General features: G+C 63.3%; 1 protein-coding gene across 7 annotated transcripts in view; it reads left to right on the top strand.

Annotated features, from left to right (window-relative positions):
• Positions 1 to 6,632: 6,632 nt before the first annotated feature.
• SNED1 (sushi, nidogen and EGF like domains 1) overlaps positions 6,633 to 15,561 on the top strand; it is an 80,125-nt gene continuing 71,196 nt past the window's right edge. For all 7 annotated transcript variants that reach the window (XR_010660828.1, XR_010660829.1, XM_065917200.1 and 4 more), the window contains exon 1: positions 6,633 to 7,187. Coding sequence is in view for 5 of the 7 variants with exons in the window: in XM_065917200.1 (XP_065773272.1) it covers positions 6,975 to 7,187 (213 nt within the window). In the remaining 2 variants the exon portion in view is untranslated. The remainder of the gene's footprint in view (positions 7,188 to 15,561) is intronic.

The following is a 15,561-nucleotide window of genomic DNA, read 5'->3' on the forward strand; positions in this document are numbered from 1 at the left end:
CCCTGGGCCTCTGTGCAGCCCAGCCCGGGGTAGGCAGTGAGGCGCCTGGGGTTTCCCCCAGGTCCAGATGGCAGAGCTGGAGCACACCCAGCGGCTCCAGGAGCTGGCCATCTGGCACCAGTGACCCCAGGCTGCGGAGACTGAGCGCCTGCACAGGCCCCAGCGTCCCGAGAGAGGGCCCACCAGCGGCAGGCAAAGGTGCTGGAGGGGCAGGTGGGCTGGCAGGGGTGCACAGGGAGGGGGGGCCTGTGCCCGCCCAGCCTCAACCTGAGGTCCTCCAGGCCACCCCGGGGCCCCCACTCTGTCCTCCCGTCACCCCACACTCACTGAGGGGCGGAGGCAGGTCACCACCGTCTCCATGCCACCGTTGTCCCCTGTCAGGAGGGGTGGGGACAGTCCCGGAGCCAGAGGTCGCTGGGTGTGAAGTGTCCAGACGCACCTGGCACAGTGCACCGTGGCAGCTCCAGAGTCGGGGACAGGTCAGCAGTGTGTGCAGGGGACAGGGTGGACACAAAGCAGGACAGAGCCTTGAGCGTGTAACTCTGCCCCCCCACATGCACGCACACGCACATGCGCACATGCACACACATTCATGCACACAGAGACACACATACACATGTGTGTGCACACGCGTGCATGCATGTGCACACAAACATACACATGCACGCACACGCACGCGCACACAGATGCTGACTGGGGCTGCTCCACGGGCTCCAAGCTCTCAGACACCAGGGAGCCACCTGGTCAAAACCCCAATTTCCCAGACAAGGAACCTGAGGGGCCCGGACACATAGTAAAGCCTGTGCCCCCGACAGTGTCCCTCCAGGCCATGTGGGTTCGGTTCCCCAGCCGCTGGGGTGGGCAGTCGCCTCAGTCCCGAGGACGCGGTGGTGGTGGCCCTGATCACAGGTAGGACCGAGCACCTGTGGGCTGCTGGTACGTCTGCCCATCTGCCTGGAGTCTCTCTGCAGGCACACCCCTCTCCGGGAGTGGGGGAGCGTGGCCTCCCAGTCCTTCCGGTCACGGTGCTCAGCCACGGGGCCCGCCCGCCCTCCTGAGCTCCTGCCTGTCCCCAGGTGGCCGGCCGGAGGGAGCCGCTGGACCGGGACGTGCGGTGGCGGCGAGCCTGCCTCCGCCGAGCCTTTCAGGCCAAGAAGTGAAGCCGGCTCCCAAGCCCAGGTGGCCGGGCTGCTCCAGCCCCGACCAGCAGGCAGCAGAACCACTGCTCAGGAGGGCCCTGAGCTCAAGGGGCGCCCTGGAGTCAGCAGCGCCCCCTGACCCTTGACCGCCAAGCTCCCGTGGCCCTCAGGACCCCGGGCTCTCTCTGGCGGGCGTGGACTGAGCTCTGGGCTCTGCTCTATGACGTGCCCCCCCCAGCTGCACAGGGCCTCCCTGTGGCCCACGTCCGACCTGGCACCGGGCGGGTGTGCTGACCGGGCCAGGCCCCAGCAGGCCAACTTCCGCACCGCGGGCTGCATTCCGTGCCCTCAGCTCTGTAAACACAGGGAAACACGTGGAGAACATTTCCACCAACTGGAGCCAAAAACATAATGTCCTGCAAGGCCCAGCCACCACCTCCCCGCGCCCAGAGGCGGCCCGACTCCGACTCCAGGAACTGCGGGGCCGTCACGGTGGCAGGTGGCTGGAAGTGACTCAGAGTCCGGTCCCCGTGACTCACTGGCCGTGAGAGGCATTGGGGTGTAAAAGTTAGAGTTGTTAGAGAACCACCCGATTTCCCAGCCCATAAACGCTGGGAAAATTCCTGCGGGAATCCAGCCCTGGTTGCCACGGAGACCGAGGCAGCCATCTTAGGCTGGGCCGGTTCACCTGTTAGCATTTTTCTCTTTTCCCATGAACACGGGTCAGGGTGATCTAGTTCCGCTCCAGACAGCCTCTGGTTTTGTAAGTGACATGTTGACAACATCTGTGGGCGCCAGCCAGCCCAGGACATTCCTCGAGCACAGGTGCCTGCCGCACCCTGTCCGGGCTCCTGGCGGGTGAGAGGGCTGAAGCTGGCAGAGCCCCCAACCCCCATCATGTGAGCTGTGGCCCAAGCGTGTGACACCAGCCATCTGTCTGCTGCAACACAGACCCAGCCTGTACCACAGGCGGTCCCGCCAGAGCCTCCTCTCGGATGGAACTTAGTCATGGGGTGGCTGTATGTTGTAAACTGTGCAAAAGCAGTGTCTAGAGAGAGAGGTCCCAAACACGCTCCGTTCCGCCTGTCAGGTCTGTCCGATTATTGGTGGCTGTGTTGAGAAGGATTCTGAAGTTCGGTCCAGGCTCAGAGGGGAAGAGTGTTCAGTTTAGTTCAGTCACTCAGTCGTGTCCCACTCTTTGCAACCCCATGGACTGCAGCACGCCAGGCTTCACTGTTCATCACCAACTCCCGGAGTGCAGTGAAGAGTGTGGTGACCCACTAGCAGCGATGCTCCGGGCAAAGGAGGCGTTAGTGGTGGTAGACGCACCCAGAGGGCCACCCGCTGCAGCGGCCGGTTAGAGAACAAAGAGCAACCCAGAGACACTGCCGCCCAGGCGACCGCTGGAGAGCATCGTACAGACAGGAGGAGAAGGCCATGAGAGAGTGTGTGACACTCAGGGACGCGGCAGTCCACTCCCCGTGGAGAAGGGGCCCCAGGGCAGAGGGTGGAGAGGAAGGAGTGGGCAGCCAGAGACTGGAGTCGGCGTCGATGCTCTCCTCTCTGCGGGCCTGGCCACTCGGTGTCACACATCTGGGACCAAAGCTCCCTGTGCAGAGGAGGTGCTCAGTGGACACCCACGGATGACAGAGGAACGTAGCCCAGATGCAGGAGGGGTCGGAGAGATCTCTCAGCACTGACCTGCGAGCCACCTGGGGTTGGACCGACGTTCTGGTGATTCCTGGACCTGCCTTGCCTGGCTGCTCCCGGGAGACCTTCTGTGCCTGGGACCCTCTAGGATTCGTTATATTTCAGTGAAAGTTCAACCAATGGAGGAGACACTATTTTTACTTGTTCAACATAAAGTTGTAGGAGACACTATTCTTACTTTTCAACATAAAGTTGTATGTTTAGGTAAAAGGATTTTTCTAATGGAAGTAAACTTTTCTTAAACATTGCCAGTGGTGAGCGCGTAGCTTCTGTGGGAAAGTCTGATGGTCACTGCACCCATGATGGCCGTGCACCCGGGACCCAGGCCCCCAGCTGTGTCCTGCACCAGCTGCCCCAGCCAGCCTGTCAGTGTCGTGACCGCACCCGGCGGGCCTCCCCAGGAGCGGGACCCTGCCTGCCCTCCAGGCTCTGTGAGCTCCTGACCTCATTCCTGGAGCAGGTAAGGGTCTCCCTGCGGTGTCACCTGTGTGGAAGCCCCATGACTCTGGGGAGAAGGAGAGAGAGTTGGGAATGCCGCCAGCCAGCTTCTGCCACTAGCAGCCCTGCTGGGGCCCCTGCCCCCGCCCTGCAGGGACCAGTCTGCCTGGCCAGGTTCCGGTGGGGGAACACGCCCCACCTTGGCTGGCACGGGGTCCTGGGGTGTCCTGAGTCCGGCTCGGGGCTCCGCATCTAAATTGCACACACACTCAGGCCCTAAATTAAAATGTCACAGGCCTGTTGGGGAGGCTCAGGTTTCCCAGTCGCAAAACACGGGCCTGCTTGATAAAACGATTTTGGTTTTGATAAATGTGGACTTTCTGTGGCAAAGACAAAGGCACCCTTGAGTGCGGAGGGGAACCTGAAACAGCACATTGCTAAAAAGTATTTCCTGATAATATTTTTAGCACCTGGAAAAAAGATTTTTTTTTTCTCTTTCTCGCCTGTGGAGTGTGTGTGTGTGTGTGTGTGTGTGTGTGTGTGTCTGTGTTTGAAATGTAATGCCCAGCGTGGTGGAGCCTCCTGTTAACTCCCAGTCTCCCAAAAGGGACTGCACACGGCCCAGGGCGAGGGCCCTGGAGGGTCAGCAGGCCTGTGCCTGGGAAGCACAGCCTTGCGGGGTCTGCCTGCCGCTGGCCCCACCCAGACCGGGCGCACCAGCTCTCCCGGGCGGCCCAGGCCTCGGCATCTCACAAAGTGCAGAGGACTGCCTTGGGAGGTGGGTGGAGACCCCGTCTGGGCCAGCCGCTCCCACCGACCCTGGAGAAGCAGTCCTTCCTGGGCCCCTCTGCTGAGCACCGCTTTTGCGCCCTGCCCCCCAGAGGCGCCCAGGTGCACCCAAAACTTAGCCCGGAAGTGAGCCCTTGCTAGCGTCCCGGCCTCCCCCCGAGCGGGAAGTGCAGTGGGGGAGGGCTCCCCACGCAGCCCCTGCAGGAGGGGCGCAGGTCCAGCCGGGGTCGAAGGCCAGCCTGGACGCCCCCCACCGGCTGAGAAGGTCTGCCCCGCCGCCCTGTCAGGGCGGGGCCTCCGGCCCTCCCGCCTGGGGAAACAACAGGAGCGGGCCTTCCACTGGGCTCTGAACCCACAGCTGGCAGGTGCTGCCCGTGTCCCCGCTGAAAGCCCACCCTGAAGAAGCACATCCTCCCGGGCTCCCACCACGGGGACCAGCCTTCTGGCCCCTCTGCCGTCCAGCGACCCTGTGGGGGCCGCGTCCTGCCCCCTCCCGGCCTTCGCCAGTGAGGCTCAGGAGCGACCTTCCTTCCGTCCAAGGAGGGCGAGGCGGCCACACCCCTCCCGTGACCTTGGCCATGACCTCTGTGCTGCTGGGCTCTGGGCTTCCCCCACCTCCCCACGCTGCATTTGAGCCTACGGAGTGCCAGGGAGAGGTTCATGGAAATGCCCATGTGTGCCGGGGTGTGTGTCTGTATGTGGGTGTGTGTACACATGTGTGTGGGGGGGGTGTAGGGTGTGTGTGTGTCAGTGTGTATGTGTGTGTGTGCCGGTATGTGTGTGCGTGTGGGTGTGCTGGGATGCGTGCATGTGTGTATGTGGATGTGTGTGCTGGCACACATGTGTGTGTGCAAGTATGTGTGGGGGGGAGTGTGTGCTGGGGTGTGTATGTGTATGTATGTGTGTGTTTGATGGTGTGTGTGTGTGTGCTGGGGTGCATGTGTGTGTACATGTGTGTGTACATGTGTGTGTGCTCATGTGTGTGTGTGCTGGGGTGCATGTGTGTGTGTGTATTTGTACCGGTGTGTGTGTGTGCTGGTATATGTGTGCGTGTGTGTACACACGAGCGTTCCCCCACCCCCGGCTCCCGCTGAGAGCCGTGTGAAATTGGGAATCTGTTCCCAGGGCAGATCCTACAGTTAGATGTCATCTCTGAATTTCTCCCACAAACATGTGCAGCGTTGACCTTTCTCATCCTTCCTTTCTTGGAGCCACAGTTGTCCTGCTGCCCTGCGGGTCTCCAAGGCAGGAGCCTGACCCAGGTCCGGCCCTCACACAGCTGAGCAGGGTGGGGCTACAGTGGAACTGGAGGGACGGTCCCTCTCAGGGTGGTGCCAGTAGGGGCTCAGCCTCAGCAGAGGGAGCCTCCTGAACCTCGGCACCTGGCCCTGATACCAGCCTGGAGGGCACGAACATCACAGGGGTGATGTGTAAACCTGTGACCCCCCAATCATACGCTCACACACACAGGACCCCTCCACTAGCTCTTAAAAGTCACATTTAGTGTGTCTCGCTCTGACTGCAAAGCAATGCATGCTTGTTGAAGACATTTGAGAAAACACAGAGAAGCACGGAGCCAAGTGTAAAACGGCCCAGCCAGTGAGAGCTGCTGTCCCCGCTGCTCCTGCTCATCTCTGAGCCGCACACCCTGGTCCTCAGGGGCCCCGGGCTTGGCTCCTGGTCACGTGTCAGCCCACACCAGCGCCCGCGAGCAGGGAGGGGGGCGGCGCTGTGCTTGGGCCCTGAGCTGGGGCCACAGGTGTCCTGTGGGAACAAATACTCAGGGTCTGATTCTCAGGGCAATGGGCCTGGCGGCGGGAGGAGGGCCAGGGTGGCCGCAGACTGGAGACAGAATCGCAGCTGTGGGCCCTCCAGGTCCTGCCCCTGCCCACACGGCATCGTGCCCACAGGCCAGCGTGGACCAGCCACCCTGGTCCTGGGGCTGCTCTCCCCAGGTTTCACCCCGGCCTCCCCTGCTGTGAGGTTTCCTTAGGTCCCTAAACCACCTCCACCAGGCTTCTCCTGACGAGGCCACGCAGGGCGGAAACTTCTCTTCATGCCCTGCATTCGCCCAGACCAGGTCCTCCGCTCATAAAACCGGATGGCAAGCCTCAGGGCTGGGGCGCAGGGTGGAGCGTGAGGCCAGCCTCTGGCTGCCTCCGGAGGAGCCCATGCAGGCGCTGCCAGTCAGGGCGGCCCCTGATCCCCTGCACTCTGGCAGGAGTGTGGCCAGGTCTCCTGGGGTCTCCTGAAAAGGCCACCCCGGGGAAACCTACGCCCCGGGCCCAGTAACTCATGCAGGCCTGAGGGTCTGTTCCAGGACCGCTTTGTGGACAAGGCGCTTCCTCTGGGCTGGCCCCACGCGGGCGGCAGGGGACCCACGGAGGAGGAAGGGGTGGGCCGCTCTGGGGGCGCTGGGCGAGGGCTGGGCCCGCTGCCCGGCCTGACGCTGTAAGAGCCGCCTAATTTGCATGGCCCGGCCCCGGCCCCGCCCAGGCCCGAATGACCGCCCGGCTGGATATTTAAATCGCGGCCACAGGGGCGGGTCCGGCCTCCAGCGCGGTCCGGCCCGGCGCTTTCCTCCGAAAGAGGCGACCCGAGCGCGGCTTGGCAGGGCGGGCGCGACCCGGGAGTCCACCTACCTACGGCGCGGCCGCGCTGCACGCACGCCCGCCCGGCCCTGCGGGTCACTCCCCACCGCGACCTCGCTCCGGCCCGCGCTGGCCGCAAAGCCCCGTTCCGTCTCCCTGCGTCCCCGCCTCGTCGCCTCCCTGTCCCCGCTGTGTCTTCGCTGGGTCCCCGCTCCGTCCCTCCCCGTCCCCGCTCCGTCCCCGCTGTGTCCGGTTCGCGTCCCCCTGTGTGTGTCCCCGCTCCGTCCCCGCCCGCCGACCCCCGGCGATGCCGCGCGGCGCCACCTGGACGCTGCTCTTGGCCGCGGCCCTGGGGCTCGGGGCGCGCGGGGCGCGCGGCGCGGTGGCCCTAGCCGACTTCTACCCGTTCGGCGCGGAGCGCGGCGACGCGGTCACCCCCAAGCAGGACGACGGCGGCTCTGGGCTTCGGCCACTCTCCGTGCCCTTCCCGTTCTTCGGCGCCGAGCACTCCGGCCTCTACGTGAGTAACCCGAGCCCGCGGAAGGCGCCAGGGAGGGCGCTGCGCCCCGGCCGCTGCCCGCCGCCCCGACTCCCGCCGCCCCGACTCCCGCCGCCGCCAGCAACTTGGCACCGCGGCGGCCAGAGGTGGAGTGAGGACAGCGCTTCCTCCTCCGGCGGCCAAGGCCGGACAGCGGCCCGAGGGATCGGCGGGCGGGGCGGGGCGGGGATGCGAGCTCCGGCCGGCCACCTGGGCCCCGCCGCTGCCCCTTTCCCTGCCCGCCCGCCCGGGGCTGGGGTCGCGGGCCGACCCTGCTCAGCGTGGGCCGTCGGCCGTCCTGCGTCCTTCACCGACAGCGCTGCGGCAGCTGGCCGGTGCATACTGCATTTCCCAGTGGGGCGCGCCCCCCTTTCAGCTCCTCTCTTGGTTGCCAAGGTCCCAGCCCCTCTGAGGACCACACGGGCCCCGCGCGCGCTTGGCACCTGAGGCCCACTGCCCCAAGGCTGGGGCCTGCCGGGACCTTCAGGGGCGCTGTGGGGAACCTGGCAGGCTGGTCCTTTTTGAGCCCCCGGTCCCTCTCTTGGGCCTGAGGGACCACTCAAGCCCGGACCTTCACACCAGATGCCCGGAGGGAGCGCAGGAGAGTGGGGGCGGCTAGAGCCAAGAACAGCACCTCCGCTGGGGGGGGGGGGCGGGGGCGGGGGCCCAGGCCACCGAGGAAATGAAATGTTGCGCCTCAGGGCTGCATCGAGCATTCACTCAGGGGGCCATGCACCGGCGCCCCACTGTCCCCCAAATCCTGGCTGGAAAAGTGCTGGGCGGGGCTGAAGTCTGTAACCTCCCTCCCCGGCAACCGCCCGCCCCTTCCAGCACCCACTCCACCGCCAGCCCCCTGTCACTCACCCCCATCAGCACCACCCCTCTTGACCCCAGCTCAACCCACATCCCCTCTTCCTCTCCCGCCTTGGCGCTCGGACGCTGCGGGTGGGAGGGGACAGCCATTCTCTCGGGGCCACCCACTGAATGTCCCTCTGGGCTCGGCCTTGGACAGAGGGGCCGGGCTGACTTCCGGAAGTACGGGGTGGGCGGGCAGAGCTGGGTTCTGGGTCTCTGGGAGCCAGGGAGGCCCGTACACCCTAGAAGTGGGAAAGCCCATGCTGGCACCGTCTTTCCAGAGCATTCTGTCCAAGTGCTCCTTGAGCACGCCGGCCAGGCTCAGCTGTCTCGCTCCAAGTCACAGGTTAAAACATGATTAAAACAGTTGACCCTCTTAACTGCCTCACCAAAAACACCACCCCTGCCAAAACACCTGGGAGAAAGGGCTCTGAAGGGGAGAGCTCTGCTAGCAAGACCCGTGGGTTCATGAGAAACCAGCACTGTGGTTCATAGAAAAATACGTGTCTCCAGAGGCGCTCTCTCCCCAAACTAATGTGACCCAACACCCGCCGTGGGGACAGAGAGCCCGCTTCATGATGTCTCCGCTCAGCGGGGAAGACAGTCAGATTCTTGAAGACACCGTGCCTGAAAATAACTGCCTGCGCCCCATGACTGAGCAGGGAGCGGGGCAGAGGGTTAGAACTGAGAGCAGAGAAGGGAAGGGACAGGAAGCAAAGGGATTTATTCTGAAGCAAGTAGGTCAGACTGCTGCCTCCGAGAGGACCTCTCCCGGCCAGCCCCCAGCTGTGATCCTTGTCCAGCCTGGCAGCGGCCAGCCCCCAGCCCAGGTCCTGCACGGGGCTGAGGGAGAGCCCTCCAGGGCTGGGCCCCACCCCCTGGCCTCTGCCCCCTCATCCCCAGCCAGTGCTCCGCAAAGAGCCAGTTTGTGGAGTGGGAGGACGCATGGGTGGGTGAAGGCAGGTCCCAGCCCCTGATGCTGCCCAGAAAGCTGACCTGGCTTTCTGCTGAGAAATGGACCCAGTGCTGCTGCATGCGGAGTGGCCCCCTTCTAGAAAGCCCCCTCACCTTGCCACAGCAGCTGTAGGCGGTAGTTGTCAGGCTCTGAGAACTGTCGAGAGTCCCTTCTCAACACAGACCAGGCCAGCACTGCCGGCAGGCATGGCGGTGGCACCCACCCCGCGGAGGGGAGCCCTCCTCGCCAGGAGCTGGACAAGCGGCCGTGCTGTGGCCTGCCAGCCTGGCCGAGGGGCAGGTCCACCAAGGCGGCGTGAGGGCCAAGGTGCCGGCAGAGGTCCCGGTGGTGGCCGGAGGCCCTGCACCCCTGTAGAAACCACCAGGTGCAGCCCCCCGAAGGCCGCGGAGGGACATCTTGTCTCGTCTGGCATCAGGCACCCAATGGCGCCTCAGGCAGCAATTCTTTTCCTTCCCCCAGGAGGGAGTGCCAGGCGGGCAGCGTCCGTGAAGGTGCTGGGCACCCTGGGAGGGCCCACAGTCTGCTACCAGGGTGCGCTGGCTGAGATGTTGGACGTGGGGTCTGTGGCCATGTCTCTAAGACTGAGCTGTTGGGGGTGATGCCCGAGGTGGTACACCCCCCCTTGCTGTGCCCCCCGCCCACCCCCCAGAAGCTCTTCCAGCCCCTGCTGGCCGCTCACCCGCGGAGCTGTGACCCCCTTGACTACTGAACACGGGTCTTCCCCGTCCTGGTCTCTGGGGCACCCTGGTGCCAGTCCCCGGGGGGCCAACCCTGGGTGGGAACTGGAGCATGTGGGCGAGGCGGGCAGTGAGCCCTGTGAGCCCCAGGCAAGTCCTGCTGGCCGTCAACCTGGCCTGTGCCCTGGCTGGTGCCCCAGGAACGGCTGGCTCCACACCTGGCATCTGCTGGCCCACTGGCAGCCCCGCCTGGGGCGCAGTCCCACCCAGCCTCCCCCGGACCACCCACCCAGGGGAGGGGCTTCCGCCGAGAGCCTGGTCCCCCGGCTCTGCAGGCCTGTCCTGCTGGTGACAGGCATCCACCTGGTCCTGTCACGGCGTCTGCCCACCAAACGTCTGCAAGAGCCACCCTGACCCCCGGACGAAACCAGTGAGACAGAGGCAGGGCTGGCAGCCAAGCTCTGCTTTGAAACACATGAGCCCCTGGTGGGCAGGGAGGGTCCCGGCCGGGCCCCTGCCCGTGCTCCCTTCTTGCTGGTGCCTGGGGAGGATAGGGAGCCGGCAGGGGTCGAAGAAGCGAGCGTCCTGGGGCGGCCTGGTGACTCCACCCTGCACCGGGACCGCCAGAGGGCCACTGCACACACGCGTTTGCCTTTGCACACTGTGACGGGGGCGTGCTCGGAGGTGTGTGGGGACATCCGTCACTGAGGGGAGTGCAGGCAGCCATGACCCCCTGGCCACTCATAGGCCCAGCTCCCGGATCCCAGCTCCCAGACACCTGCAGGAAAAGGTGGAAACTAATCAGGGAAATCTCGCTCCAGAAAGGAGGCGCGTGACCCACGGATGATCAGGACGCAGCGACAGGGCACAGAGGCCGTCGGCTGGGGGCTCTTGGCGGCCGCAGGGGACAAGTGAGGCGTTAAAGAAGTGGGAGTGACAGACTTGAGCCCATTAAGGAAGGAGAAGTCGGTGGGTTTACACCGACGTGAGTAAACACACGATGTGGCGTGTAAACGGAGGACACTCTCCATGCCCAGCGCTGGGTCGCCGTGCGTGTCCTCAGCAGGGAACGCCTTGCAGGGGGATGGACACAACATCGGCTTCAGGGGGTGAAGGCCATCACTGCTGCAAGCGCCTTTCATGGTTCAGGAAACACCTGTCTGTGCAGCAGGAGAGAGAACACGGCCAAGCAGGCAGGGCAGAATCCTAGCGTTTGCTGAGTGTGGATCCAAAGTGTGAGGCGTGTCTTGTAGGTTTCCTGTAAATCTGACTTTCTACCAGACACCTCGTTCCCCTGCGGAAGGCCTTCCCATGAGAACCCCAGAGCCCTGGGCACATACCTCGCCACCCTCACCGGGAGGCAAGCCTGCCTGGCTGGGGAGAGCACAGGTGGCCCCGTCCCAGCTCTCGGGGTCTGTGATGCTAGAAGCGGCCAGCTGGCCACACTGCGCCCCAGACAACCCACCATTCACTCACTACAGACTTGTCACTGATTCACTTTTATGTGTTCATCTCGAAACCTTGATGGAGCCCCAGCGCTGAGTCAAGGAGGGGACACAAACCAGCCGCAGTGCTTAATTTTCAGTTTTAAAATAACCTTTGTCGCATTTGTTCACGGTGCTTGCCCAGCCTTGGAGGAGAGTTAGCTCCTAGAAGCAGCCTTGTGAATGTCAGTTGTTCATCTTCTCATCTTCGGGACAATACACCCCAATTCCATCACTCCGAAACAAGCACACTCAGTGTTTTGGCAAAATCCCTCCTGATGAGTTGTCAAATGTATCTGGGGCTGCCTGTCCTACAAGTTCCCATTCTGCACGCTTCTTTTAGTGTTACACCATGAGCACTTTCCAATGCCTTAACTTTGCTGTGAAAACCTGCTTCTGCTGACAGTATAATATTCCATCCTGTGGCTATGAGTGCTAAGTTACAGCTCTTTGTGACCCTATAGACTGTAGGCCCCCAGGCTCCTCTGTCCATGGAATTCTCCAGGCAAAAATACTGGAGTGGGTTGCCATGCCCTCCTCTAGGGGGTCTTCCCAACCCAGGGATCAAACCCACGTCTCTTATGTCTCCTGCACTGGCAGACAGGATTGTTACCACTAGCGCCACTGACAGTAATTCTTTTAACCAGTTACGAGCTGTGGACTGTGTGGGTGGCCTCACTGTTTCCTGGGATGCTCTAGTGCACATCCAGCTTACACACATCTTTGTCCAGGTCTTTTGTTCTTTCCTTTCCATACAACAAGTTCTTCATCCACACCCTCCTCTGGGGTGAAGGGGGCTCCTCGCCTGAACTGAGTCAGCCTGGAGGGCACTGCTTCTGGTCCCCCAGCTTCCAGGCCACACAGGGTACCTGTGGTCCAGCTGACGATGGTGTGGGGGCAGTGGGCAGGCCCTGGGACAGAAGAAGCGAGAGGACACCGCTCCTGTAGCTCTGAGACTGGGCGGCTGCCCAGCTGGACAACCCCCATACCTCCTGCAGGTCACTAAAAGAGGAGTGACTGCTGTCCCAAGTGCGCCTGGCAGGGCGTGGGAGCACTTGGGAGACACCGGGTCTGCACTCGGAGGCGACACGTGGGGGTGGGGGCCACAGAGCTCAGGGCAGCAAAGTCAGGCTGTGTTGCATGCAGGCTGCTGTCCCCGCGGTGTCCAGGGCCCCCGGGGACTTGAGATCTTGTCCTGGGGGACACCTGGCTGAGGGATGACAGGTGAGGGAAGAAGGTGGCTTTACCGGGGGGGGGGGGGGGGGGGGGAGGGGAGCAGGAGCTGTGGTCTGCTGGGGGGGGTGGGGGGTGGGGGGCGGTGAGGCCTGCGGGAGGCTCAGGACAGGGCCTGGCCCTCCTGGAGAGGCTGCCCAGGTGGAGGGGCTCAAAGGCCTGGGCTCAGGGCCACAGGCAGGGCCATGAGGCCCAGGAGGAGACCAAAGGGTAGTCACAGGGAGGCCCTGCCTGGACAGCGGAGGAGGGGCAGGGCGTGCAGCCCAGGAGGGCCTGGGGGAGGGCTGTCCTCCAACCCACCCTCTGGGGAACTCTCTCCAACCCCCCACCCACCGCAGGCCCTGACTCCAGCCCTCTGCCCACCCCCAGGCCTCACCCTGGTACCATGGCAGCGGCTCCGGCCCCCTCAGGCCGCTCTGGCACTCCTGTGGCCAGGAGAGGCCCGCCCGGCACACGGAGTGCTGAGGGAGGGCCAGCCTCTTCTCTGCGGGCTCTGGTAGCCAGGGCCCCACCTTGCCCAGGGCCCTGGGCCCGGCCCACAGTTGTCCTGTGAACAGGACCCCAGTCCCCAGCTGTGCTTGTGGAAGGAATCCTGGTTCCCCAGAAAGTTGCCAGGAAATAAAAGACATGCCTACATTTTTCAAAACAAGCTTATAAAAGGCCTTGGGGCTTTATTGTTTTATTTCTGGCAGAGACGTCAAAGCAGGAACCGAGGCCCCGCCCTCTGTGATCTGATGTTTGCAGAGCTGGGTGCTGCAGCCTAGGGACCCCTGCTCCCCTCCAGGCTGGCCCGCCCAGCCCAGAGCAGCCCCTACCCAGCAAGGGTGGCTCCAGCCAGCCCGAAACTGCCCAGCTCGGGGACCAGCCAGACACACGTCTCACACTTCCAGCTGCAAGTGGCCTGAGAGAGTCTCCAGGACATTTCCACTCCTTCCCCACTTTATCCAAGTCGGAAATGCCACCAGGCGGTCTCTGCACTTTCTCCTGGGTCCGGGGAGGGCCAGCCCTGCTGTCAGTCCCCTTCCTGGCCACAAACACCCCCAGTCAAGGGCAGGCCTCCTCCACACCCCACGGGCCACCTTCCTGCTGCACATGGCCCTGGGTCTGTCCCAAGGGACCGGCAACTCCCCCACCAAGATCCTCGCCTGCCGGGGTCCTAGGGGAGGAGTCAGCACCTGCGGCTGCCCCCCCCACGTGGTCGGCTCCATCCACACCGCCTTAACGGGGCAGCCTGGGAGCGAGCCCCTCCCAGGGGGGCCAGTACTTAGACCCCCGGAGAGGAGGAACCTACTGTGGGCAAGCACAGCAAAGTCAGCACTGCCCCCAAGGCCTTGGGAAGGCCAAGGGCTTGGGAAGACTGGAGGGTGGCCACGGGGAGGCCCTGGAGGTCAGGAACTGCAGGGAAGTGGGGGGCAGGAGGGGCTTCGGAGCCAAAGTCCTGCAGGCTGCTCCCAAGTGTCCTGCTCCCTTTCTGCCCCGGGGGTCTCCCTGCCTTTCTGCCAGCATCCCAAGGTGGGGGGAGCGGGCAGACCGCCACCCCCGCTGGCTTCAGGCCCTGAGAGACAGTGGGTACAGGACCCCGGCAAACAGCCAGGCCCATGCTGGGTTTCTGATCCATCAGCGACTGAGGCAGTGCGGGCCCTCGCAGGGGGTCCTGGTCGCATCCTTTCTCCTGTTTTTCTGCCTCTGCTGTGTGTTTTACCAAGTGCTAGCGCAAGTAGAAAAATAATGAGACTGACATCTTGTGGAGGTTGTACTTGCAGGTCCCTAAGGGGAGCAAACACAGGGTGGGGGTGGACTGGGGCTCCCGCAGGGGTCCCCACACCCCCGGACCCTGCCCCACCCGGGGGTGTTCTTCTGTGAACAAAGGAAGTCCGAGGACGGCCCTGTCCAGGTGGGAGCGCTGGCCAGCGGCCTGACCGCTCAGCACGGGGCCCGCGCCTCCCCACCGCGGTCCCGGCCCTGCTGGGCCCTGGCAGCGGAACAGGGCCGGCTTGTTCTGCCTCCTTCCTGGCGCACACCCCGTAGGGAGGGCGGCAGTCATCTGAGGCGGCCCGAGAGGGAGCCGGAGGCGGCCAAGTGCTGGCGGGCAGGCCGGAGGCCTCTGCACACGCCGCACGCACCTGAGTCCGGGCTTCAAAGGCAGGAAGGAGACTTGGTGGAGCGTCGGCGGAGCCACGCGGCCGGGCCAGCTGCGGGGGGTGCCGGATGCGGGCCGGGCGGGCGGGCAGGTCCTCCGGCAGGTGGCCCAGCCCCGGGACCCTGCGGCCGCGGCCGCGTCCCCCCTCCAGCGCGGCTCCTCACCCTCCACAGACACCCAGGCTCAGAGCGGGACCCGCCCCAACGCGGGCTCTGAGCGCAGGCCCCGCCAGCCAGCCACGCCCATGGGCCACGCCACGCCCCTACGCTCTCCACGCCCTCCAAGACCACGCCCCTCATGTTCGCCCCGCCCACTCGACCTGACCACGCCCCCGCACCCCAGCTGAGGTCGTAGTCCTGCACCTGCCTTTCTCCAACTTGTTTAGGTTCCTCCATCCATATTCTGTCTACCTATTTACAATTAAAATACATTCAAGCTACTGCACAATTGCACTCACCTCACACGCTAGCAAAGTAATTCTCAAAATTCTCCAAGCCAGGCTTCAACAGTACGTGAAGCGAGAACTTCCAAATGTTCAAGCTGGATTTAGAAAAGGAAGAGGGACCAAAGAGCAAATTGCCAAAATCCGTTGGATCATAGAAAAGGCAAGAGAGTTCCAGAAAAACATCTACTTCTGGTTCATTGACTACCTTAAAGCCTTTGACTGTGTGGATCACAACAAACTGTAGGAAATCCTTCAAGAGATGGGAACACCAGACCACCTGACCTACCTCCTAAGAAATCTATATGCAGGTTAAGAAGCAACAGTTAGAATAGGACATGGAACAACAGACTGATTCCAAATCGGGAAAGGAGTACACCAAGGCTGTATACTCTCACCCTACTTGTTTAACTTATATGCAGAGTACATCATGCAAAATGCTGGGCTGGAGGAAGCACAAGCTGGAATCAAGATTGTTGGGAGAAATATTAATAACCTCAGATATGCAAATGACACTACCCTTAATGTCAGAAAGCAAAGAAGAACTAA

Source organism: Muntiacus reevesi, chromosome 1 (genome assembly GCF_963930625.1).
Source record: "Muntiacus reevesi chromosome 1, mMunRee1.1, whole genome shotgun sequence".
Lineage (NCBI taxonomy): Eukaryota > Metazoa > Chordata > Mammalia > Artiodactyla > Cervidae > Muntiacus > Muntiacus reevesi.